The sequence below is a fragment of the Esox lucius genome, chromosome 7 (genome assembly GCF_011004845.1).
Source record: "Esox lucius isolate fEsoLuc1 chromosome 7, fEsoLuc1.pri, whole genome shotgun sequence".
Lineage (NCBI taxonomy): Eukaryota > Metazoa > Chordata > Actinopteri > Esociformes > Esocidae > Esox > Esox lucius.
This window is the reverse complement of record NC_047575.1, coordinates 13,316,314-13,342,528: the sequence shown is the minus strand read 5'-3', so window position 1 is coordinate 13,342,528 and position 26,215 is coordinate 13,316,314. Positions and strand designations below refer to the sequence as shown.

The window sequence follows — 26,215 nt, the reverse complement described above, 5'->3', positions numbered from 1 at the left end:
CATTTCACAGTGCACAAACCACCCCCGGTGACCTTCTGTTAATTGAGACATTACTGCGGCAGACAAATCTTAACCCGGGCCTGTAATGACCTGTCTAGTGAGGATCCTTAAGGTTCAGTCTCTGCGTGGGAACAGGAATGTGGTCAGAAACAAGGCCAGCCAGTTGCAGTCTGCCATCTTGTTGCCAGGGGAACGGCCGTGAGGCCAGATCATTGGTTCTGTGTTGCGGTGTTATTTTGGAGGGAATGATTCAGCAGCAGGCCACTGTTACCACTGACAGTTACTGTGTCCTTTGATTCATGAAAGATGGAGGACAAGGTTGAAGGGTTTTCTTTCATTTTGGATAGATGAACAAAGAGCCAAACATTTAATGGAAAACCCTGTGAAATATTCTCGTATTTGATGAACATCTAATTCCTTCTACAACAGGCGTACTATGGGAACCATTGTTGTATACAATGAATCAGGCAGTGACTAGCTTTTTCATAAGCCTTTAATTACAGTCTTTTCGGAGGCCACCTAAATGAGGTGGTGGAAGACAAAAGAATATAGTTGATTTTTGTTTGGGATTGAACAGCATTTCTGAATATGAGACTCTAATATATTAGTAATGAGGTGTGGAGGCAGTCGTGGCTCTGATTTACTTGACCCATCTACTGGCTTACTATGGGGGAATACAACTGCCAGAGCACAAGTCAGCACTTTACAGCCGTGTCACAGTTGTTCATTTTTTTTTCTTTCTAATCTACTTTTTGTTTTTATTAAAGGATGGATTCTCTTTACAAAATTAAATGGGGCAGGACTCTGCAAGACCTGTCTTGAAATAGAAGACAATGTATGGTGTGAAATTGGGTGGTTTTCCAAATTAGATTATTTTGTTGGATGCAAGTCATTGACAGTAGAGACAGCCTAGAGGTGCAATGTACCATCTTTTGCTACTTCCAATTTTCCGTTTCAAAACGTTCCTCTATGGTCGCCACATTCCCTCATTCGGGTAATTACTGTTCAAGGACAAAAAGAAACCAGAAGACTTCCTGTTTGACTCTGCATGATTGTACTCCCTCACTGAGCACTTTTAAACACATCAGAATGCACACATTCTGAGAGACATGCTAGTTTCGATGTTGATTTTATTCCATGGGAGAATCGGGCTTCAGCTTTATGCTGCCTTTCTCATGGAGTAGATGCTGTGCTTTAGTTTAGAGCAGTGCAGTGGAAAAGTACATGCCCTCTCTCTGATTTTCTGTTTTTGCAAATTTTTTGACACTGAAAGTAATTTGATCTCCAACCAAAATCTAATAAAAGAACAACAAATGTTCCTGTGTGAAGTAATTGCCTTGTTACAGGCAATATCAGGCTTGTTTTTGATTCAGGGGACCTCATTAGGATTGGCGCTGCTTGTAGTTCTCTCATTGGTCAGCATGTCTTTCACCTTGTTAGCCTGATGTCTTTCACCTGGGCTGGGACAGCCTGTATTTAAGAGCTGCTGGCACACTGCTTTAGGGATGACAGACTGAGAGAGCAGCACTTTCAGTTGTTTCTCTCACTGAGATTATACAAGTCTGAAACATGTTTTTATCCTTTTGATTTTCTCCACTAAGTTGCTTTGGGTGCTATTTTTGTTTTCCTGTACCTGATTAGGTTGCCATTTATGTGGGTGTCTTTCAATAAACACGTTCTGGTTAGAGTTAACTCCCTTAACAAAATGTGGACTCAGCCAGGATATTGTTTCCCATACATATGATGGATGTTCTTATGAAGTTTGGGTTCCTTGTTTTCAAAAAGGAAAGCAATTTGGTTAAAATAAAAATGAATATGAAAGACATAGTTAATGTTTTAAATTACTACTGTAGCTGGAAAAGGCTGATTTTTTTATCGAATATCAACATAAGCATTACCATTATCTGCAACCATCAGTCCTGTGTTCCAATTGCACATTGTTTGCTCATCCATGGTTTTCATTTTAAAAGGCTAATAAATCAATACAAAACCCTTTTGCAATTATGTTAAAACAGCTAAAAACTGCTGATTAAAGATGCAATTAAACTGGTCTCCTTTAGACTATTTGAGTATCTGGAGCATCAGCAATTCTCTGTTTTAGGGATGTCACAATACCAGAAATTTGGTAGTCAATACCAGTGAAATTCCACGATTCCCGATACCTAATTCAATACCATGGTAGAAAAATAAAACAATAAATCCCATGTACTTAAGAAAATAGCAGAGGCTACACACACACCTCTAGGCAGAGTGCAAGCAGTAGATAACATTTACTGACATGGTGACAGACCATTAGTCCGGAAATATTTCTATATATTTTGATGACATGCTGTCATCTGTCATGTTTTGGATCCCTGGTACCTACGGTACTGTAAAAAACAAGTACTGTCTTGTTTTCAGAGTTTTGGCATCAACTTGGTACTGGATTATCGGTTCTCATGACATTGCTAGTTTGATCACAGGCTGAAACAAAATAAAAGGAGTCAGTCTATTCTTGTTCTGAGAAATTAAAGCTATTCCATGTGAGAAATTGAGAAGAAACTGAAGATGTCGTACAATGCTGTGTACTACCCCCTTCACCAAACAGCGCAAACTGGTTCTACCCAGAATAGAAAGACTGGAAGGCCCCAGTGCACAACTCAGCATGAGGACAAATACATTAGTGTCTAGTTTGAGAAACAGACGCCTTACAGGTCCTCAACTGGCAGCTTCATTAAAAGGTTTATGCAAAACGCCAGTCTCAACATGGATGAGGCTCTGGGATGCTCGCCTTCTAGATAGAGTTTCAAAGAAAAAGCTATACCTCAGACTGGCTAATAAAAAGAAAAGATTAAGATGGGCAAAAGTACACAGACATTGGACAGAGGGAAATGGCAAGACAAAGCGAAGTTCTGGTTGTTCAGATCACAAAGAACATTTGTGAGTTGAAGACCAAATAAAAAGCTGCCAGAAGAGTGCTTGATGCTATCTGTCATGCATGGTGGAGACAATGTGATGGCCTGCTTTGGTGGTGTTAAAGTGGGAGATTTGTACAGGGTACAAGGGGTCTTGAAGAAGGTAGGCAATCACTCAGTTTTGCAACGCCATGCCATACCCTGTGGAGGGCGCTTGATTGGAGCCAATTTCCACCTACTACTGGACAGTGGCCCAAAGCACAGCTCCAAACTATGCAAGAACTATTTAGGGAAGAAGCCGTCTGCTGGTATCCTGTCTATAATGGAGTGGCCAGTACAGTTACTGGATCTCAACCCTATTGAGCTGTTGTTCGAGTAGCTTGGAGAAAAAAAAGCTATGGAAGTTGTAAGTGTTTGTGGAAAACCCTTCTTGGGAAAAACAAGATGAATGTAATATGGCCAATCTGATCATCATTGCAGAGCGTGACGTCAGTGTAACATCTGAGCTAAAAGCAGTAGTCAGAACTACTCAGTGCTGCTTTGGTGGAAGAGGAGATCCTACCAGTCAGAGTGTCAGATGAAAAGGTTGCTTAGATGTGACGCTCAGTGTTAAAAGCATAGCAGGAGCACTATGGAATGAGGATGTGTTGACCAAGAATTTGAGCAGAGGGCAGAACAGGAGAAACAAATGAGAAAGGGGTAACAAAGGTTAGAGTTTGATCACAGGCAAATAAACAATGTCCAGCTAAAGAGCACTAATGTGAGCATCACATTCAATTAAGAGTGTTTTAAGCGGTTTGAATCAAGTCCGAGTCAATCAACAGTGTTTGATTTTTGAAGGCTTCTACCAGCATTTAACGAACACGATTTGTACGTCCCTCAAATGGCTGCATGGAATATGATAATTGCTCATGGCCTCCAAAAATCTGGTCACTGCTTCAGCTCACTGCTCCTGTTCTTCTGCAGAAAGCTCACAGCACACTGCTTTCCTGTGTTCAGCGTTCAGAATATGAAACCACTAAAGCCTTCCTTCGGATTACGAGTTGGTCTCATGCATGTCTTTCCAATCTGTACTGTGGTTCTCAAGAGGTCAAGGAGCTTGAACCATTTAAAGTTGTAATGAGTAGTTGAAAAAATAACAACCCATAATGCCCTTTTTCTGTGAAATGCTGAGGAAACCACTCTGAAATATACCATTATGGTTGCAATGACTGACCATTAGCTATATTATATTAGCTTACTATGGTGTAATATATTAGTCTAAGTACAAAAATAGTATGCTTGGAAGGCATTTGTTATGCATCCACAGAATTTTATATATATGTGTATATATATATATATCATTTAATTATAGTTCCTAGAATGTATGTAGCAGCTCCATATTGCCATTTTAAAGACATTCCTGTTCAAAGACTGGTGTCATGTAAGGGTTGGTACCTACGTTAGTGAGCACTAAGGTCTCTTTTTCTACCAAGTTGCAAGTCTTGCAGATGTTTGTTTTGATACATAAAATTCACAAAAATGCTACAAGCACAAAAACCTACAGAAGAATCACTCCAGAGAAATAATCTCCCCAAACAAGCATTTTGTCTTATTCCTCAGTGCCCAAAAACAGAGATGAACAGAACTGGTGTTTACCCATTTGTCATTAATATTGTGAGAAACACCATATTGTTTGTGTCCAAAGTTAAAACAGAAAAATGAGGAAAAGTTCATTCTTATTGGAACATTCCAGCCATTTATGTCACTAGTTGGGACTGGTTTAAACCTTATCTCAGATGGGTTTGTGTTTCTGAAGAGTGGTGGTGCTATTGTAGAAATGTACGTTTAATAATTTGAATAACCTTATTTGACATAAAAAAAATAGCACCCATCCGTCACTTATTTTTCTTTAATGTACATTTGTAATTTACATTCTTCTGGAACTTTATAAATGTTAAATATTATTATAAAAGACAACTTATTTTTTTCTAAAAGACAAAGCATTACCTCAATGCCATGGAGGCCAAAATTCTGGTATCCAAATTTAAGAGTACTAGCTGCATGTAGGCCTACCTATGGCAGTCTAAATAAATCTGAACATTTTAGTTTTGGGACAGCAAAGCCTTTTTTTCTGTCATTAGTAACATAGCTAACAGGTGCTGCTCAGCTGCAAACAAACTGCGCCCACAAGTAGACCACCAGATTGCTGCTGCTTATGTTGATTAACTATAACAAGCTCTCTAAAAAAGCAGACAATGGCAAACTTCTGGATTGAACCTACCATGCCTATCCCTCTTCATCCTCTGTCATATCGGTTGTGAAGGAAAAAAAAGTTGCTCATGTCTAAGTCATGCGACTTTGTAATGGAGTTTAACTTTACACATTTTGCAGCTGAATTCTTCGTCATACATTTTGGTTATACACAAGACTCTACAGGTCTAACGCTCAGTTTCTAGGGCGTTTGTGTACATACTGTTTTCTCTTTTTAGAAAGGACAACACTACATTTTCCCCCTATATATGGCACAAGAAGTACATACTGGCTTGACAGGTTCTGCCTCCACCATGCTTTGCTATGGGGATGGTGTCCTCTGGAGATGAACAATAATGTTAGCTTTGTGTATCAAGGTTTTTCATTTCTGCTAATATAATCATTTTCCCTTTTCCCAACCTTTTTTTCCACCGTGTTTTTGACATGCCTTATGGTGAAATCCAAACAGGATGTGATGGATTTTTAGAAAGGTTTTGCACTGAGGCAGTCTTCCATATCACCCAGCTTGTGGAGCACCTGGGTAGTAGTTGACATATGGACAGTTTCTTCCATCCTGGCTCTAGTAAATAATAGCTCTTTCGGAGTCACCCTTGGCTAGAATTTTGCTTGGGGATTACTGCAGGGGTCCCATGGAAGGTAGTGTTATTGGTCATCAGTGCTGTCCTGAGATGGGAGGGGTTACTTATCTAATATGGTTGGCTTGCATCGACTACAGCAATTCCTGTGAACTAATTGATGACAATGTGTGCCGTTCTGGCACGTCAAGATTCCAATTTAGACTTTCTGGTTGAGTGACCAGCATAAGAACCTGAATGGCGTTGGACGAGCTTTGGAAGATACATCTTGACATTCTCTGTCCTGAGTCAACTGGGTGTTGCTGTGATAAAGCTGGGCCTTAATCACAAATTGGATATCATGAAATTGGGCAGAAAAAAACAGGGTAAAAGAATAAAAGAGCAGTGTGACTAGGCAGACCCATCCGAGTACCCACCCGTCCTCCCTCCAGCACTGTGCCTATTTAGCCTTCCGGTCATAGTCGGTATGCCACGACCTGGAAGGCAAAGCCCTTGCCGCTGTGACGCATTTATATCGTGAAGCAGTGACTAACACCAATGGACCCCTGGAAGACTCATGTTGAATGTTCCTTGGAAATTCCCGAAGGAGTGTGTTTGTAGGTCCTCTGCAATAAGAGGACGGCCCGGTGTAACTAAGATTGTCATTCCAGGTGCAAGAGCTAGCAGTTATCTGTGGTGTTGTTGCTTGTCATTTGGGTATCTTGCATAACGTCTGGGCTGGATTGAAACAGGATAGCTAACTGGAAGTCCTGTCACTTTTGCTGGGTGTGTTGCATCTTTGCAGCCTTTTCACTAAACGTTTGGCTGGGCTCTGGTGTATTCTAGTCCTTCGCCTTAAGCAGAGTGATGGTCAATTTCTCTTGACCGTATGGCAAGTCTTTTCCCCTGAGGCCGTCCCACTGACAAATCACCACTCCTAGAGTTGTTAAGTCTCTTTTGAAGTTCTTTTTGACATTTTGACCATCATGGTTGTAATAGTACAATCGGGCAGGGGTTCTAATTTAATGTCAAAGATCTTCCAACAAGTGCTACTGCAGTTTGGTGTCATGCATTTAACCTCTAGTGAATATCACCCAGTCTCAAGGTGCTCTTGAGATTTCATCAGACTTTGAGGTCTATGTTGAGAGCTTATTGCTTTGAGCAGAATGGGCTGAAGGGGTGCGTTTCAGGAGTCTCTAGGTTTCAGCCTGAATCAGGAGATGTCAAAGGCCCTTGGGGCTTGCGGGGAGAAAAGTCTACAACTGCGTTGACAGCAAACTGCTTATTACACACTTCGATGCACTGACTCCAACCAAACTCTTTTTGTAGTTTTTGATCAGTCTTTCAAATGGTTATCGAGTGCTGCTCTGCAACATTTGAGGTTTGTGGCATTAACTGTTGTGATAAACATTGTAATGTGCGATTTGGCAGTTCCTGCACTCATTTTATGCCCAGACAAGCGCTGAGAACATCATCCTGGTTTGGTAACGTGAATGAGACAGGATGATTGGACCGATCCAATTAGTCGTTCTTCATGTCCACGCGTACTCCCTGGTCTGCGACTGTGTTATTCTTGGTGACGTAGTTTATTTATTGGTATGTTACTGAATCATGTCCTCAGGTTGCTAACATCGTCTTGGTTCCTTTCACCGGTCCTTTTTCCCTTGTATCCCCTCTTCTCATCCACCAGCTTTTGCTCTTACGTTACTTCTGAGCTTTTCGTCTGTGGTTGGTCTCTGCATGAGGAGCGTCCCTCCGGTGGAGCGCGCTCCTTCTCCAGATGTTTTATGAATCACGTTGAAGCCAGTGCTCGTCCTGGGAGACAGGCTGTGTCACAACGGCATGCTCATTTTCTGTCGTTCTCTCGCTGGCCTTTTCAGTTGCCTTCTCTCATGCCGATGGATGTGTGCAGATTTATATGGATTAGGCAGTGGGAGGCTTCAGATTGATGCTGAAATCCAAGCTGTGGTCTTGGATTAATAGGATGGGAAGAATTTGGCCTTTGTGGCTGTCTCTCTGTCTATCTCTGTCTGTCTGTGACCCACCCTGTCAGTCGGTCTTCCCCCCCCCAACCTCATCTGTCTGTGTCATATCAGTTACTGTTACCGTCGCCATCTGCCTTTGTGTGTCTGTCTGTGTCCATGTCTGTCCCCATCGCTGTCCTGCCCAGTCTGTCAGTGTTTTGACATGCGTGTTGGGATTTGAAGAATGGAGCTAATTGCAATTACAGCACAGGCAATTTAATAGGGAACCAGGGTTAAATGAGCATTCAGTGTATTGGCAGCAAATTGGGTGAATTGATTGACTGATGTTCCTGTTTTGGAAACCAGTGACTGTGTAAGTGATGAGCACTATGCTGATAAGTGTTAATGTATTCTCTGGCTTGCCTCCCACATCACTAGATTCAAACAACAACTTTAGCCAGTGGGTAGTTGTCGTGACACCCCCACTATTTACTTTTATAATGGCAAATGGTAAGCACCTATTATCAAATGTTGGTTGATAATTAAACGCAATTTACTCTTGATCACAAGTAACTCGATTTATTAGATTGTTGCTTAAAATGTTAGATCCAATTGTTAGTTTTTGTAACAGAACATCTTGAGAAAAAGGTGAACTAATTGTCTGACTTTCAATGCCCATAATCTCGAAGATGAGTGCGTTCCCTAAATTGTGTGTGTGTATATCTATGTATGTATCTATATATATATATATATATATATGCGCAATTTCAGTTTGACACCAAAATCTGACTACCAAAACAAGGCATAAGTAAACATGTTGTCTCCATCTTTTGCTGTTTTACCCCAATACTATCCTAACTGCTGATCTCCGTTTCATGTAAACTGCTCAAACAAATTAAGGGAGCATGTGATCATCACAGTATAACACCAGGTCAGTTAATCTTCAGGGATATCAGTCTGTCCAGTTGGGAAGCATAAGTGATTCTGAATCAATGTCACCTGTTTTGGAAAGTGACAACCCGGAAGGTAACATCAAGACAACCCGGAAGGTAACATCAAGACAACCCGGAAGAAGGGACTGGCTTTGCAGGTGGTGGCCACAGACAGGTGCTCTCTCCTTGTCCTTCCTGACTGATTCCTGTCTAGTTTAGCATTTTGCTAGTGTCTTTGTCAATACCTGCAGCCCATTCAGGTTGCACAGGTAGTCCAGCTCCTCCAGGATGGCACATCCATACGTGCTATTGCAAGAAGGTTTGCTGTGTCTCCCAGTACAGTCTCGAGCATAGAGGAGACCCCAGGAGACAGAACGTTTCACGAGAAGAGCTGGACAGGGCCGTAGAAGGACATCAACCCAGCGGCAGGACCGGTATCTGCTCCTTTGTGCGAAGACCAACAGGAGGAGCACTGCCAGAGCCCTACTAAATGACCTCCTGTCAGAAACCGAATCCATGAGGGTGTTGCATGAGGGCCCAACGTCCTCTAGTGGGACCTGTGCTCACAGCCCAGCACCATGCAGCTCGATTGGCATTTGCCAGAGGTTAGCAGAATTGGCAGGTCCGCCATGGGCGCCCCATTCTCTTCACAGATGAGAGCAGGTTCACACTGAGCACATGTGACAGACGTGAAAGAGTCTGGAGATGCCGTGGTGAACGTTATGCTGCCTGTAACATCATCCAACATGACCGATTTGGTGGTGGGTCAGTGATGGTCTGGGGAGGCATATCGTTTGAGGGTTGCACAGACCTCCATGTGCTAGCCAACGGTGCCCTGAGTGCTGTTTGGTACCGGGATGAAATCCTCAGACCCATCGTCAGACCTTACGCTGGTGCTGTGGGCCCTGGGTTCCTCTTGGTGCTGGACAATGCCTGTCCTCATGTGGCCAGAGTGTGTAGGCAGTTCCTGGATGACGAAGGCATTGAAACCATTGACTGGCCCTCACCTTCCCCAGACCTGAATAATTGATAAGCTCTGGGACGTTACGTATTGGTGCATCCGACGCCACCACAGACTGTCCAGGAGCTCACTGATGCCCTGATCCAGGTCTGGGAGGGGATCACGCAGGGCACCATCTGCTGTCTCATCAGGAGCATGCCCTGACGTTATGGGAGTGCATACAGGCACGTAGGGGCCATACACTCTACTGAATCACATTGAGTTGCCGTGGTGAAACTCAAGTTGGGACAGCCTGTGATTTCAGTTCTTTACTTAGATTTTCTGTGTGAGTTTGAATCCACTCAATCGGTCGGCATAATGTGCTGAACTTTATAGCTTAGTAGCATTGTATAACAATGAACATCATTGCATAGTAGCCTAGTAACTGCTTAATCTCAAACAGATTAATGTGGAAATGCTTTTAGATTTGTTATACAGAGATGTTTATATTCATTCTTCATGCCAACAATGGTACTAATGCATGAAATTGTTAATTTAAGATATTAACTTCTATTGTATCCTGCACATGAAACATTTTGGATTGTTGATCCATTTTATTTTTACTATATACAATTTACAGGCAACATTTGTTTTATGTTGGGAAATAATTGTAAGAAAAATGTGGAACTGAAATGGCTTCCATAAGTATTCTACCCCACACTAATATTTGGTAGGGCCATTAACAGTTCTTTGACAAGTAAATACCAGATTTGCATACAGCGTTGAAGTGATTTTGACCCATTCTTCTTGACAAATTGGCTCCAGGTTGTTGAGGTTGGTTGGAAGATGCTTGTGGAATGCAATTTTCAAACATTAACGTCATAGGTTTTCAATGGGATTGATAGCAGTGCTTCTTAATGGCCATTCACCTTTTTGTTCTTGAGCCACTTGAATGCTTTGGCCTTGTACTTATTACGGTCGTGCTGAATTTCCTCCCAAGCTTCATTTTGTAGGTGGACTGAAGCAGGTTCTCTTACAGTATTTCCCCATAATTTGCTCCATCCACTCTATCGTCAATTTTAACAAGTTGCCCAATCCCTGCTTGATATGGTTGAACTCTGTAGCGCCTTTTAAAGTGATTGTTTCCATCCCTGTCTTCTCAAGTCTCCTTGTTTGACTGCTGGGTTTTGAGGGGCCACCTTTTCTCACTCAGATATCCAAAGTCTCTCTTCTTTATTACCCTTTTCCTATTGTATTACAATTTTTTTTAATGTTTGTAGAATGCTCTGATGTTCATTTTACTTTATTTAAAGTTTTACCAGTGATCCTTCAGGTGTTTGTTTTATCCAGTAATTGTGCAGGTGGAGGCCAATGTTAATGTAACTGTCCTTATATTAGGGCACTTTATTTTGTCTGAGTGAACTGGGAGCTTCCACAGCATAAGGGTTGAAGCAACATATTTCATTACTAATTTTTCAACATAACTAATGTGACCGTACATTGATTAGTTTTGAGTGTTAGTGTTTTATAAATACATCTAAAACCGAACAAAGTTTGAATGTACCAATTGTAATTCAGTAAAACCTAGAGAATTATTGAGGAGTGTGAATACATGCACAAGAAACACTTTAATTATTTTAAAGAAATATTTTGTGGTGTCAAAATGGTAAATACTTAAGTACAGTATTTCGTTGTATTATCTTGGTGTTGTGCAAATCTGAAAAGGGGCCTGGTTCTCTGCGTTGTTCTTTCTGACAGGCATCTCCCTGGACAACGTGTATGACTACAGTGAGTACTGGGAGGTTACTCGTGGTCTCTACGCACCCTTTGACTGTACAGCCACCATGAAGTCTGGGAACGCTGACGTGTACGAGAACGAGATCCCTGGCGGCCAGTACACCAACCTGCACTTCCAGGCTCACAGCATGGGCCTGGGACACAAGTTCAAGGAGGTCAAGAAGTCCTACACCGAGGCCAACAAGCTGCTGGGTGACCTCATCAAAGTGAGTCAACCAGCCACCTGGCGTTCTTAACGCCGTTTCCACTCATTCAAATGAAGTGATCCGGGAACTGATTCCTGAGTCACCTTTTGTCTTTGCCCATTCATAATTCTGTCCCTTAAGGTAGATTTTTAAATGTGTTATTCTAATTGAGGAAAGTAATTTTGAACTACCAACTCAATTTCTTCACTTACCGTCCTCTTTTCAGGACTCACCATCCTCGTTCACGCTCTCTTAACTGCGTGTGAGGGAATTGCTACTCATACTTTTTCTTTCTTTTTTTTTTTAACAAGAAGTTTGCTAAAAAGTGGAGCCGTTAATCTTGTTTGCTGCAGCCTAAAGTCAGATCAACCAAGGAGCTTTGAGCAAAGCTTATCTGTTCTGTTCTCCACGCTTCTGTCTGATCTCTCCAATCAATGGCATCTCCTAGCATTTGGTCTCGCCTTGCTGGCTTCATTTCCTAAGGCTTAATGAAATGATCAGATAGTTGACTTTCTGTTCTCCTCCTCCTTTTCCATCGCTGTCCAATATTGTCCATATCACAGCCAGTGAATCCATCGGTTTCAGTTCAATAGTGGACATGCTTACTTCACTTTTATTTGGCATCTATATTCTCCTTTTCCTCATTCTAAACTTTCCTTGTCTTCTCACAGTTTTACAGTAAAAAAGCAAAAGCAAATAATTTGTCATCTTGTGACCCCACACTTCTGGTCACTTCTAATTAGTGTGTCTGAGAGTTACAGGGGTGAGCCACTGTGTTCTCTGACAGGCTGTTACACAAGTAATGTTGTAGAATCTGTCTTTAATCTCTCTCCACCTCTCCTCCACCCACTCTGACTGACCACCTGTAGGTGACCCCCTCCTCTAAGATCGTGGGTGACCTGGCCCAGTTCATGGTGCAGAACTCTCTGACGAGGTCAGAGGTGGAGGAGCGGGCTGACGAGCTCTCCTTCCCCCTCTCTGTGGTGGAGTTCCTGCAGGGCCACATTGGCATTCCCCACGGGGGCTTCCCTGAGCCCTTCAGGTCCAAGGTAACACACACACACACACACACACACGCACGCACGCACGCGCGCGCGCGCACACACACACACCATGGGTTTCCCAATAGGTGTAATTTCCCCAAGGCTCTAGGTCCGGGGTTAGCAACAGATGGACCGTTGGCACTCCTGGGGTACAGTACATATGGCCATGTCAGTGTCATGTTTTTGGTACTGGGCAAAACTGTATTGTCAGCGGTAACTGATGGTCAACTTTTCGTTTATTTGGCAAAAGACTCAATGCCAATTAAGGAAGAATCTATGAAGCCCAATGAGAGCATCCTAAGGTATGACAGAAACATTGTTTTAACACACAGTACCAGTCAAAGGTTTGGACCCAATTACCCGTTCAAGTCAACTTTTGACTGGCACTGTATAGTTGTGGATGCTACCTGTTTAGTTAAATGGGTAGGACGGGGACATTCTTAATGTGGCTGAAGCCCTCTATTCTCAACCCCAGAATAGGTGCCCATTATCTGCTATACACACCCATTGCTTTTGTCATTTCTTTTTCCAGATTAGACATGCTAAGGGCTGCTTGCATGCGTTGGAGACATTGTGTTGTTCCTTTGCAGTTCAGTGTTGCTCTGGATATTTTGATACTGAGGTGATGTTGGTGTAAATGTTAACATGTTTGTGGTTAGCAGCTGTGTAGGCTATTTTCATCAATCAGTCGTGACATACAGTTAATGTGTTTATCAACACCTTTACTGGAATGCCAAAATGCTGCTAAACTGGAGATTTAAATGAAGCTAGAGGATTCTACAGTGTTGGTTTATCAGTACAACCACTCGCAATTGTAAAACCTTTTATGTGGAATAACCTTACTGTATTTTTCAACTTAGATTTATTAGAGGCATTCAACACAGCGTAGCTAGCTGTTTATTTAGATATTTGTTTAATGAATTAGTTTGCCTACCACCCAGAGAGCCCCGCTTATGGTTTAGTTATGGTGTATTGTTAAATTGTTTAACTTTTCTTAAAAACATACTTCACCAGGGATTCTGTGTAATTTAGTAAATGTATATAACATTTAATTCAGCCGTTTATAAATGATTTTAATAGCTATAGTCCAGCCATCCGGCTGTCCACTGTGAAAGAAATGCATTTTGTATTGGTCAGCTGCAGCTCTTTGGGTAGTCAATAAATTGCCCTTGAATAGGTGTGTTCTGAATGTAAAAAATGTGTCTTTTATATCTGCCTTTTCACAACCAACAATAATATCAGGACTTATATTCCTACAGGCAGTATTAAAGGATTATTGGGGTTTTGTACTCTATGGATTTACCATTGACATTACAATATTTTGCTCATCTTACATGGAGTAGGTATTTTATAGAGCTCAAACTGCTGTTTTTTTTTTTATTATTATTACCAACTGCAAGATTCTGTTCAGTCCTAGAAATACTTATTTTGAGAAATGTCCTTGTTTTTGTCTCTTCTTTCCCTGGAGAGCAGACAATTTCATTTTGAAATTTCAAGATAATGTTCATTCTTTCCCCTCTAAGAAAACTACAGTTACCCAGAAGCATTTCTCCCAGAGATCTATTGTTTTTCTAGGACAAATATATGCCTCACAACTGGTGCACGATGCAGCTCCCCTGCTTGCTTGATTTTCCATTGGACGCAGGGTGGCACTGGTTTAATTTATTTTGCACATCAGTTAAAATAAATAGGCCATCTGCTTAGCATACATCATGTATAACAAAGGAATAGTACAGCCATTATGGAGCAGCTCTTTCTCATTTCCCACAGATGCCCAGTATTCTCTGTTCATTATTGCACTCATGTTTGCTTGTTATGTTCAAACACTTCTTATAGCCTGTGGTACATATTAAAGGGCTTGGTTTGATGTGAAACGCAGAATCTGTCAAAACGGTTTAACGTATTAATATGTACTGATATGCGCTGTCATTCCAGCTCCCAATGGCTTGTTAGGCGCTGATCTCTGACCTCCCTCCGCCCACCCCAGGTCCTGAAGAATATGCCCCGCGTGGAAGGCCGCCCGGGTGCCTCTCTGCCAGCCATGGACTTCCAGGCCCTGGAGAAACAGCTGCGGGAGACGCACGGAGATGACATCAGTCCAGAGGATGTGATGTCAGCAGCCATGTATCCCAAGGTGTTCCAGGAGTTCAAGGAGTTCACGCATCAATTTGGCCCAGTGGACTGCCTCAACACACGCCTGTTCCTCGATGGACCCAAGATCGCAGAGGAGTTCGAAGTAGGTGTCTCGCATGTGACTGGTCCCTAGTATTCTTCAAGCGGATATAAATGTGTGATCCTACTTCCTGTATGGCTCCGTGTCAGGTGGAGCTGGAGCGAGGGAAGACTCTCCACATCAAAGCCCTGGCCCTGGGAGATCTGAACAGGGCCGGCCAGAGGGAGGTGTTCTTTGAGCTGAATGGTCAGCTCCGATCTGTCCTGGTCAAAGATACCGTGGCCATGAAGGTGCAGTACATGTTCATAACGCTCACTTGCAAATAACACATTAAGGTTGGAGTTTATTTTACAACAGTTTAGCTAGATCTTCACCACTGTAAACCTGCTGCTGTTCCTGAAAACTCACCCAATGGTTCTCTCTAACCCGTCCTCTCAAATGCTCCTCGACTCTCCAGGAGATGCACTTCCACCCGAAGGCTCTGAAAGACGTGCGTGGCCAGGTGGGAGCGCCCATGCCTGGGAAGGTGGTGGAGGTGAAGGTGAAGCAGGGCCAGGTGGTGGAGAAGGGCCAGCCTCTGTGTGTGCTCAGCGCCATGAAGATGGAGACGGTGGTCAACTCTCCCCTCTCCGGCACCGTGGTCAAGGTCTACGTCAACGCCGACAGCAGCCTGGAGGGAGACGACCTGATCCTGGAGATCACCGAGTAGAACCGAACAAGGCACCAGTAGAAACGATTCACTATGAGCATACCCTTAGCACAGTCTTAGGTTGTTTATCCGGAACACACTAAACTACCAGTCCACCTGTAGAAAAGAGGGTGGCAGTGGGAGAAATAGATCTATTTTTCGGAATTTCTGGGGAGAGAAAAATGATTGTAATCAAATAATGAACTAACGTCAGGTTTTTGCTGGAGAGCTTCCTGTTGTTTGCACTTGAGGGATAAATATATAGTAATCCACAGTCACTTTAGAAAAAGAAAAGTACAATCATTAACTATTAACCGTAACTTGTAAGACAATTTGATTCTGATGATTTCTTATTAATATTGATGTTCACCAATCAAAGTAATTCTCAAATGCTTTTTTGAAGACTATAATAAGTAGTAAGCAATTGATAAGCAGTTGATGTATTCAATGTAAAGTGTTAAACGTTTTAAATTGCACAGAACGCAGTCGGCCATCACTGTATGCGCATCACCCATCTGGTTTTTCGATAATTTGATATGTTTAAAAAAATCTAAATAATGAAAGCTAACAATGTAATAATGCAGGTGTTGAAGCTTAACAAGAGTTCCTGTCCAGACGCGTCTTCTGTCTACCCAGCATATCACCATGTTGACAGGGTAAAGATGTTCTAAGCATCTGCTCTCAGCGTGTGTTCATCCCTCAGTGCGTTACGTTCACACATTCATCCCAACGTGGACAGTGAGACAAGCTTTTACCGTAGATTTCCTGTGCATAGATATCCTGCGCTGAGTCTAAAATACGGTATATATTTGTATCAACTGCCTTGCGTTGTACATTAAATTTAAGGCAAATACAATTGAGATTCTGATATAGTCTGTATTTCAACAACTTGATAAGATTTTTGGGAATCCTACATCACCAGTCTTAATAGTTCTTTTGGTACTTACTGAGACAGAGTGGACTCCGAGTAGGGAGTTTAATATGCTTCATTTGTGGGGCCTTAGTTTATAGGTTTACTTTCTTGACCCTCGCTTTTCATGTTATTTTAGTTTTTTACCCCAATTGTAAACATTAATTGTTATATACATTTAGGACCTTGACCCTGTAGAAAAAAACTTTACGGAAAAATAATTGGGGCCATTCTTTTTTCCATTGTCAAGATTGAAAGATGGGCTCTTTTTGAATGTAACTGCTGTATATGGCTTGACCTTACGTGACATGCTAGTCAGTGCTTGAGTTCTCTTAAGAGATGTTTAATGTTTCTCCATCACTACTGTCATGGTAACCACTACGTGTGACTGTTTAAGGCCTGGGGGCGGGTGTGTGGATGGTTGAGCACACTGCGCATTGGAATGTGATTGAGTATTTGCAGTGCAAAGGGAAATGGAAAAATGTTATTGATTCGTTTTTCACTAATCAAGAATCATGCCTGTGTGATGAGTTTAAAAATATCATGAAAATACAAATGTCTTGAGCTACTGTTGTTTTAGTGTTTACCAAAAGCGGTGTTGTATCAAACTATTGTAATATGTTTTTTTAGACTCATCTTGTTGGGCCTTAAGTCCAGTAATACAGTAATTAACCTGTGTAGTGACTGGTTTTGTAAGGCAAATAGGAGATGTTATTGTGCTTTATATGGTGAATAGCAATGTCATTTATACTCCAGAACTCTGCTGGGGATGGCGATTCATGTGACATGTTCTCATCCTTCCATGGGGTTTGTCTGGAGTTTCATCTATGTTCATTTTGATAACATCAGTTTTAAGATATGCAAATACTAATTCAATGTAACAGGTTTTTTTTTTTCCTTCAATGTGACAACTTTGAAATTAAACGAGCATAACGGAGATGCTTTGCTAGTTTTCATTTGAATGTTTAAATAATACAGCCACGGTGTGTCTGAGTACCACATTGAAAGACTGTGTTTGAGGTTCAGTTCTTCTGAAGAACTGTACTGTAGCGTGAAATGCCAGTAAGTGCCTCTACATAAACAATTTAATAACGGTGACAATTTGTGAGTAAACAGGTGTAACTAATGTGTAGATTCAGTTATAAGGGCAGATGGTTGATAAGACCCACACTAATGGAAACCGACAGAAACAGCCTTAATCCACCAAACCAGATGAAGCACATCGATTGGTTGCCAATAGAATAGCCCTCTAATGGATACAAATAGGTGGACATAAGGTGCAGCTGCAGTAGTGTAAATTAACTGAATAAAAAAATACTTTTTTTAAAAGGACTGTTTGGCAGGTTCTGTACTCAAAGGTAAGGAAATAGTTTTTTTTGTTCAGTGATGTGGGCTGGATTTGAACCCATGCTACAGCAGTACATGTGTACAAGAGACTTTAGAAAAAAATGTGTACAAGAAACTTTATATCTATCCAAGTTAATACTATATCCAAGTACATTTTTCTTGGTAAAATCTCAAAATGATTTAAAATTAAAACCTTAAAATACCCTATAGACGCTATAGATGAGTTAATACTTGGTAGAACCACCTTTTTCTTGAATTACAGCCAGGAGTCTCTTTGAATAGGTCTCTACTAACTTTGCATACACTTGGCAATATTCTTATGCTGCAACCAAAATACTGGCCAAGCCTTTGACTTACCACTGTGACACTGGCACTTTTATTTTTTCCTAAAGAAAAGGATGTACTTCATACATTTTCCCTGACACAAGCATGTTTTACCTTACAAATGCTTAAATAGTACATCAAGTTTCCAGTTCCAACACAACAAGGGAACATACCTACTGACTTGGAGTATGCCTCATTTATCCACCAAATAAACAATAGAGCTTTTACCCAAGTAGTGTTATTGAATGATTCTAGTTTTTTTAACTAGTGAGGTCTTTCTTTTAAATCGTTCCTGCATATTAAATTACTGTTTATTTCATTGAAGTGATTTCTAACTTCTGAGCATTTTCTGGCCTTTAATGTGTAACTTATTTAAAATGTTATTTTAGATATTTAAATATACTGTCTTCATCTGCAACTAGAATTGTCGAGAGCAGGGGGTTGCACTTTTTTGGTGCAAGGGAATTATGGGGGAATTATCAGGAACACACTAGGAAGATAACTTGTCTTATAGCAAGATGAAACGATGTCTGAACAAACATTGGCCCTGATAAGAAATGTCAGACCATTTTTCAAGGTTTTGTTGTTGCAACTTTTCATGCTACTGCATCTACATTTTGCTATGAGGCAAAGAAAACTTGAAATTTTAAAGCTAAAATGTTAAAAGAAATATTTAGTATTCAGTTTACTCTTAAAATGAGTGAAGTTCTGTCGATAATGTCAGCCAGGCACGTTTTTGATGGGTTGCCAAGTCAAAAGCATAAATAGTAGATTCATTATGACACTTTGTATTATATTAAAACTTCATTGTACTGATCTGTTGGCAAATATCAGAAGGAGAAAACACGTTGAGAGAAAGTGTCTTTGCCTACACCACTCTGACTTTGTTTTTTCGGTCACCGAGAGTGAGAAAGCGAGTGTGTCAACACACAATGCCCTATTTCTGCCACACCACAACACACGTTAGATTTGGGAAGTATAATTGATTGTTAGTGATGACATACACATTTTATGTGACCCATTTGGGACGAGTGGAATTTTACCTTTTCATTCTGAGTGCTCTGCCAAGCAACGGGCTTACACTATAAAACTCAACAACACATGATTGATGAAACTGCTCACATAAACACACCAGCAGCAATACCTTTTACTAGCCTATTGTCAGATGCTATTTCTCTATTTTAATGTTTTTGTAGCCTAAGCCAGCAAGTCCCATGCATGACATCCAAAACTTCAGCACCAAAGAAATATATATAGCTACTTAACTTGAAGCAAACATTTCACCAACCTTCATGATGAAATATTTCCTCCATGTTTTGTCTTCATAGCCTATTACTGGATCCCCAGTTAACACCACATGTTGCAGACAAAATCGTTGCCTGGCGGAACATATTTCAGCATTCATTGCATTGGTTTAGGCTCCTGGAAAAGTAATTCAAATTTAGAAATAGCTTCTGATATACAGTAGGCCTCAACATTTGGGGGACTGTATGAGTTATTTAGAAAGATACTGGTGTGTTTGCGAGCGGTTTCATTGACCATGTGACCCAAGTAGATTTTATAGCGTAAGCAACTACACACTTACTCCATTGCGGAGTTCTCAGAATGAAAAGGTAAAACGGTGACTACTTGACCCAAACTGTTGTTCTACCATGCACACCCAAGTATACATTTTGACAGACAGTTCAACACAAGTAAAGAATGTCTGGTTTTCAGTTCAACAAGTTGCCATTATTGGTAATAACAAAATGAAATGTGTGTCACTTGTCCATTTTTTTGCGTGCCGCACTTAAATCATTTTGTCATTCCAAGTCAACAGTCACACTTAGTTACACTTCATTTCTTCTAAAGCCTGCAATTCAAGCGTTTACACAGTCTCAGCGTTTTAACACTGAGTACCTTACTATTATATGATATTACTGAAGTGATGGATGATGGGCCTCAGAGCCGCCATATGCTCGTTTAGAGGAGAAGTGGGGGTGTCGTTTGCGGGCGTTGATTGATGGCTCCGTCTGCAACAGGGTACCTGTGGGTGCTGAACATGGTCGTGAGATGATTTGATGTGCAGGACAGAGGAAGCAGAGGCATTGTAGTAGGAGTCTCCATAATCAGCCACAGGAAGCCTCTATTACCAGCTTAGATACAGTTAACTTCAATCAAAAAAATGTAAAAGGAAGGTTTTGCTTGAGGAACAGAAGGGTTAAAATTAAGAGACCACTGCAAATTGAACGCTACTGTTCCTCACTCAAAACTTCCCTTTTCAACTTTTTTGGAAAGGAAAGAAAAAGTGGTCTCCTCATTTTTTCTGGAGCTGTATCTGTTATGAAGGAGGGAGTTAATCACACCTCAATAATGTGTGTTTCCTCGCTATTACAAATAGACTCTTTGGATGTCTGTCATGTTCGATTCATTGTCTCCACATTCAATCCTAATCTATCTGACATGTAATCGGTCAGGCCTTCTCCCCTGGTTCCACATCAGCTAGGCTCTGTCAGACCTCTCCTGGCTCCACACCATCAGCCAGGCTCTGTCAGGCCTTCAACCCTGGTTCCACACCATCAGCTAGGCTCTGTCAGGTCTTCTCCCCTGGTTCCACACCATCAGCTAGGCTCTGCCAGACCTTCTCTCCTGGTTTCACACCATCAGCTGGGCAGAAGGCCTGACAAAACTCATCGACAGAACTTCACTCAGGCCTTCTCCCCTGGTTCCACACTATCAGCTAGGCTCTGTCAGACCTTCTCCCCTGGTTCCACACCATCAGCTAGGCTCTGTCAGACCTCCCCTGGTTCCACACCATCAGCTAGGCTCTGTCAGACCTTCTCTCCAGGCTCTACACCATCAACTAGGCTCTGTCAGGCCTTCTCCCCTGGTTCCACACCATCAGCTAGGCTCTGTCAGACCTTCTCCCCAGGTTCCACACCATCAGCTAGGCTCTGTCAGACCTTCTTCCCAGGCTCCACACAATCAGCTAGGCTCTCTGTCAGGCCTTCTTCCCATCAGGTAGACATTGCCACAGTCCGATTTCAACAGCGGAAGTAGTTATTAGAGTTGTGTATGTCATAGTAACAAACAAAAAAGGATAGCTGGTCCTTTCCCCTGTTTGTTACAGTGTGGTTATTCTCTTATTAGTGCTGATTAGTAATGTGTGAACTTGTGAGCTGGTGTTTCACCCTGGGCTAGCGTAAGCTCCCTGCATGACACTGGGATTGGCTGAGGCCGAGTGGGGTGGGATAGTGTGCACACTGTGGATGCATATAAAGCAATACCTACTACAGAAGAAACTATTCCAATACCTGCTGACACATACTAATACAATTTCTCAGGGAAATACTTTTTGTTTAATAATATCTTTTCTACCAAAATTGTAAAATGATTAACTTACCTTTTTTCAACACATTCCAATCGCCTTTCAATAGTCTCATGATGCTCATACAATGACAGTGCCTGTACCTTACATGTTTTTTGAGTAGGAAAACAACAGGATCTTAGATCCTGGTTAATTCCAGATCCTTGATTTATTTCTTTGATCTTTTGGTTTCAAGTCTAGAGACAGAGATGCCCGTTGCAAAATGCTGACCTTGTGGCTAATTAACCATTACTTTTTGGATTGTGAAGTGTGCTTAGGGATATTATCTTGTTGTAAGATCTGTCTGCAGCCAAGTGGCAAAGGGAATGAGGATTTAGGCAAAAAATATCCTTTTACTGGGGCCAAACCCACTACTTGAGTATGGCCAAATAACTATATTTTCATGTCATCTGACCAAAGCACTATTTCCAATCCAAGTGGCAGTGTTGTTTAGAAAACTCCAGGTGTTTCCATGGATGACATGAAATAGAGCTCTTTGGCCACACAACACTGCATTTGGCATCAAAATCCTTGTTTGGAGAGCTGAGATTGGTCTCTTTGCAGAAAAATATCTGTCGTCTAATGAAAACAGAGGAAATTTTCATCAGACAAAATGAGTGTGATTGGAGTATGGCTGTGATACCCTGAACTTCAGACAGTCATGGGACGTGATGGATTCTATTCTTAACAAAAATATATACTCACCTAAAGGATTATTAGGAACACCTGTTCAATTTCTCATTAATGCAATTATCTAATCAACCAATCACATGGCAGTTGCTTCAATGCATTTAGGGGTGTGGTTCTGGTCAAGACAATCTCCTGAACTCCAAACTGAATGTCAGAATGGGAAAGAAAGGTGATTTAAGCAATTTTGAGCGTGGTATGGTTGTTGGTGCCAGACGGGCCGGTCTGAGTATTTCACAATCTGCTCAGTTACTGGGATTTTCACGCACAACAATTTCTAGGGTTTACAAAGAATGGTGTGAAAAGGGAAAAACATCCAGTATGCGGCAGTCCTGTGGGCGAAAATGCCTTGTTGATGCTAGAGGTCAGAGGAGAATGGGCCGACTGATTCAAGCTGATAGAAGAGCAACTCATTCATTCATTCATTCATCTTCTTCCGCTTCATCCGGGGCCGGGTCACGGGGGAAGCAGTCTAAGCAGAGATTCCCAGACTTCCCGCTCCCCAGACACTTCCTCCAGCTCTTCCGGGGGGACACCGAGGCGTTCCCAGGCCAGCCGGGAGACATAGTCCCTCCAGCGTGTCCTAGGTCTTCCCCGGGGTCTCCTCCCGGTGGGACGGGACCGGAACACCTTCCCAGGAAGGCGTTCCGGAGGCATCCGAAACAGATGCCCAAGCCACCTCAGCTGACCCCTCTCGATGTGGAGGAGCAGCGGCTCTACTCCAAGCTCCTCCCGGGTGACCGAGCTTCTCACCCTATCTCTAAGGGATCGCCCAGCCACCCTGCGGAGAAAGCTCATTTCGGCCGCCTGTATCCGGGATCTTGTCCTTTCGGTCATGACCCAAAGCTCATGACCATAGGTGAGAGTAGGAACGTAGATTGACCGGTAAATCGAGAGCTTCGCCTTGAGGCTCAGCTCTTTCTTCACCACGACAGACCGATACATCGACCGCATTACTGCAGAAGCTGCACCGATCCGTCTGTCAATCTCCCGTTCCATCCTTCCCTCACTCGTGAACAAGATCCCTAGATACTTAAACTCCTCCACTTGAGGCAAGCACTCTCCACCAACCTGAAGTGGGCAAGCCACCCTTTTCCGACTGAGGACCATGGCCTCGGATTTGGAGGTACTGATTCTCATCCCCACCGCTTCACACTCGGCTGCAAACCGTCCCAGCGCATGCTGAAGGTCCTGGTTTGAAGGGGCCAACATGACAACATCATCCGCAAAGAGCAGAGACAAAATCGTGTGGTCCCCAAACCTGACACCCTCCGGCCCCTGGCTGCGCCTAGAAATTCTGTCCATAAAAATTATGAACAGAACCGGTGACAAAGGGCAGCCCTGCCGGAGTCCAACATGCACTGGGAACAAGTCTGACTTACTGCCGGCAATGCGGACCAAGCTCCTGCTTCGGTCGTATAGGGACCTGACAGCCCTTAGCAAAGGACCCAGGACCCCATATTCTCGAAGCACCCTCCACAGGACGCCGCGAGGGACACAGTCGAATGCCTTCTCCAAATCCACAAAACACATGTGGACTGGTTGGGCAAACTCCCATGAACCCTCCAACACCCCGTAGAGGGTATAGAGCTGGTCCAGTGTTCCACGGCCCGGACGAAAACCACACTGTTCCTCCTGAATCCGAGGTTCTACTATCGGCCGTATTCTCCTCTCCAGAACCCTGGCACAGACTTTCCCGGGGAGGCTGAGAAGTGTGATCCCCCTATAGTTGGAACACACCCTCCGGTCCCCCTTCTTAAAAAGAGGGACCACCACCCCGGTCTGCCATCCCAAAGGCACTGTCCCCGACCGCCACGCGATGTTGCACAGGCGTGTCAACCAAGACAGCCCCACAACATCCAGAGACTTGAGGTACTCAGGGCGGATCTCATCCACCCCCGGTGCCTTGCCACCGAGGAGTTTCTTGACCACCTCAGTGACTTCAGCCCGGGTGATGGACGAGTCCACCTCTGAGCCATCATCCTCTGCTTCCTCAATGGAAGACGTGACTGCGGGATTGAGGAGATCCTCGAAGTACTCCTTCCACCGCCCGACGACATCCCCAGTTGAGGTCAACAGCTGCCCACCTCTACTGTAAACAGAAGAGCAACTTTGACTGAAATAACCACTCGTTACAACCGAGGTATGCAGCAAAGCATTTGTGAAGCCACAACACGCACAACCTTGAGGCGGATGGGCTACAACAGCAGAAGACCCCACTGGGTACCACTCATCTCCACTACAAATAGTAAAAAGAGGCTACAATTTGCACAAGCTCACCAAAATTGGACAGATGAAGACTGGAAGAATGTTGCCTGGTCTGATGAGTCTCAATTTCTGTTGAGACATTCAGATGGTAGAGTCAGAATTTGGCGTAAACAGAATGAGAACATGGATCCATCATTACCACTGTGCAGGCTGGTGGTGGTGGTGTAATGGTGTGGGGGATGTTTTCTTGGCACACTTTAGGCCCCTTAGTGCCAATTGGGCATTGTTTAAATGCCACGGCCTACCTGAGCTTTGTTTCTGACCATGTCCATCCCTTTATGACCACCATGTACCCATCCTCTGATGGCTACTTCCAGCAGGATAATGCATCATGTCACAAAGCTCGAACCATTTCAAATTGGTTTCTTGAACATGACAATGAGTTCACTGTACTGAAATGGCCCCCACAGTCACCAGATCTCAATCCAATAGAGCATCTTTGGGATGTGGTGGAATGGGAGCTTCGTGCCCTGGATGTGCATCCCACAAATCTCCATCAACTGCAAGATGCAATCCTATCAATATGGGCCTACATTTCTAAAGAATGCTTTCAGCACCTTGTTGAATCAATGCCATGTAGAATTAAGGCAGTTCTGAAGGCGAAAGGGGGTCAAACACAGTATTAGTATGGTGTTCCTATTAATCCTTTAGGTGAGTGTAGACACAACATGCATCACGCTGTCTGCTATCTGCCTAATACAGTTGAAATTGGGAAGATTATGCATAGAGTACACTTCTCCCGCATGCCAGTGGCCAAGGAAGGAGAGAATATGCCCACTGAAGTCGGGTTTAAATGGCAAATTGCATCCTGTCAAGACCTTGGTGAGGATGATAAACACACAGATGAGCTTATGGATTGATTGATTCTTGGCAAAGGAAGAATGCTCACTAACGGGTATAAACAAATTTGCACACCTTTTAGAGAAATAATCTTTTTGTGGGTGTGGACATGTTATATGTTTGTTCACTGCAGAAAGAACACATTGTGAACTGAGGACCATGTGGCACTTAAAATATTCCACCTTGTGCAGAAGCATGAATAGACCAAGATCTCTGAGTCCTCCACTGAGCTAGAAGTTTTTAGTCCAGGACGAAACGTAATCTGTGTCCGCGAAACCGGCACTTAATAAATTATATTGCCCACAGAGCCGGAGACATGCTGTTTTTCTACTCTATTTTACTGGCTTTCACACAACCCTCCAATCCCAGACCAGTAATTAGTCACCAGGGAAGTTATTAATAAAGCTTAACTACCATCATAAATTCCCTTCTTGTTTTTTTTCTTTGAATGAGAAAAATGTATAAAACAGCCCAACAAGCCTATAGATTAGAGCATAGGCCAGCAGGCCAATAGATATTAGGGCATAGACCAATAGGCCTATAGATATTAGAGCATAGACCAACAGGCCTATAGATATTAGAGAATAGCCCAGCAGGCCTGTAGATATTACAGAAAACACAGAAGGCCTGTAGATATTACAGAATTACCCAGAAGTCCCATATATATTACAGAATTACCCAGAAGGCCTATAGATATTACAGAATAACCCAGCAGGCCTATAGATATTACAGAATAACCCAGCAGGCCTATAGATATTACAGAATAACCCAGCAGGCCTATAGATATTACAGAATAACCCAGCAGGCCAATAGCTATTAGAGCATAGGACAACAGGCCTTATATGCTGTATATCAAAGCATAGGCCAACAGGCCTGTAGATATTAAAGAATAGGCCAGTAGGCTTATTAGTCTTTTTTATGCTACTATTGAATACTGAGTTAATCCAATCTCTGAACATTATAAAGTACGTACTTTACTATATGTTGTAATTGTGTATAACTCCATAATGTTCACACAGACATCAAATCCCTGAAGAAACCCAGGATACATAAAGCTGTCATATTTCTTG

The 26,215-nt window shown here is 42.6% G+C and overlaps 1 protein-coding gene across 1 annotated transcript in view; it reads left to right on the top strand.

Annotated features, from left to right (window-relative positions):
• Positions 1-17,272, top strand: part of pcxa (pyruvate carboxylase a) — an 83,817-nt gene extending 66,545 nt beyond the window's left edge. Inside the window, exons 17-21 of the mRNA XM_010900528.4 lie at positions 11,296-11,540; positions 12,389-12,568; positions 14,550-14,798; positions 14,885-15,025; positions 15,193-17,272. Coding sequence (XP_010898830.1) covers positions 11,296-11,540; positions 12,389-12,568; positions 14,550-14,798; positions 14,885-15,025; positions 15,193-15,444 — 1,067 coding nt within the window. The 3' untranslated portion in view covers positions 15,445-17,272. The remainder of the gene's footprint in view (positions 1-11,295; positions 11,541-12,388; positions 12,569-14,549; positions 14,799-14,884; positions 15,026-15,192) is intronic.
• Positions 17,273-26,215: the final 8,943 nt, after the last annotated feature.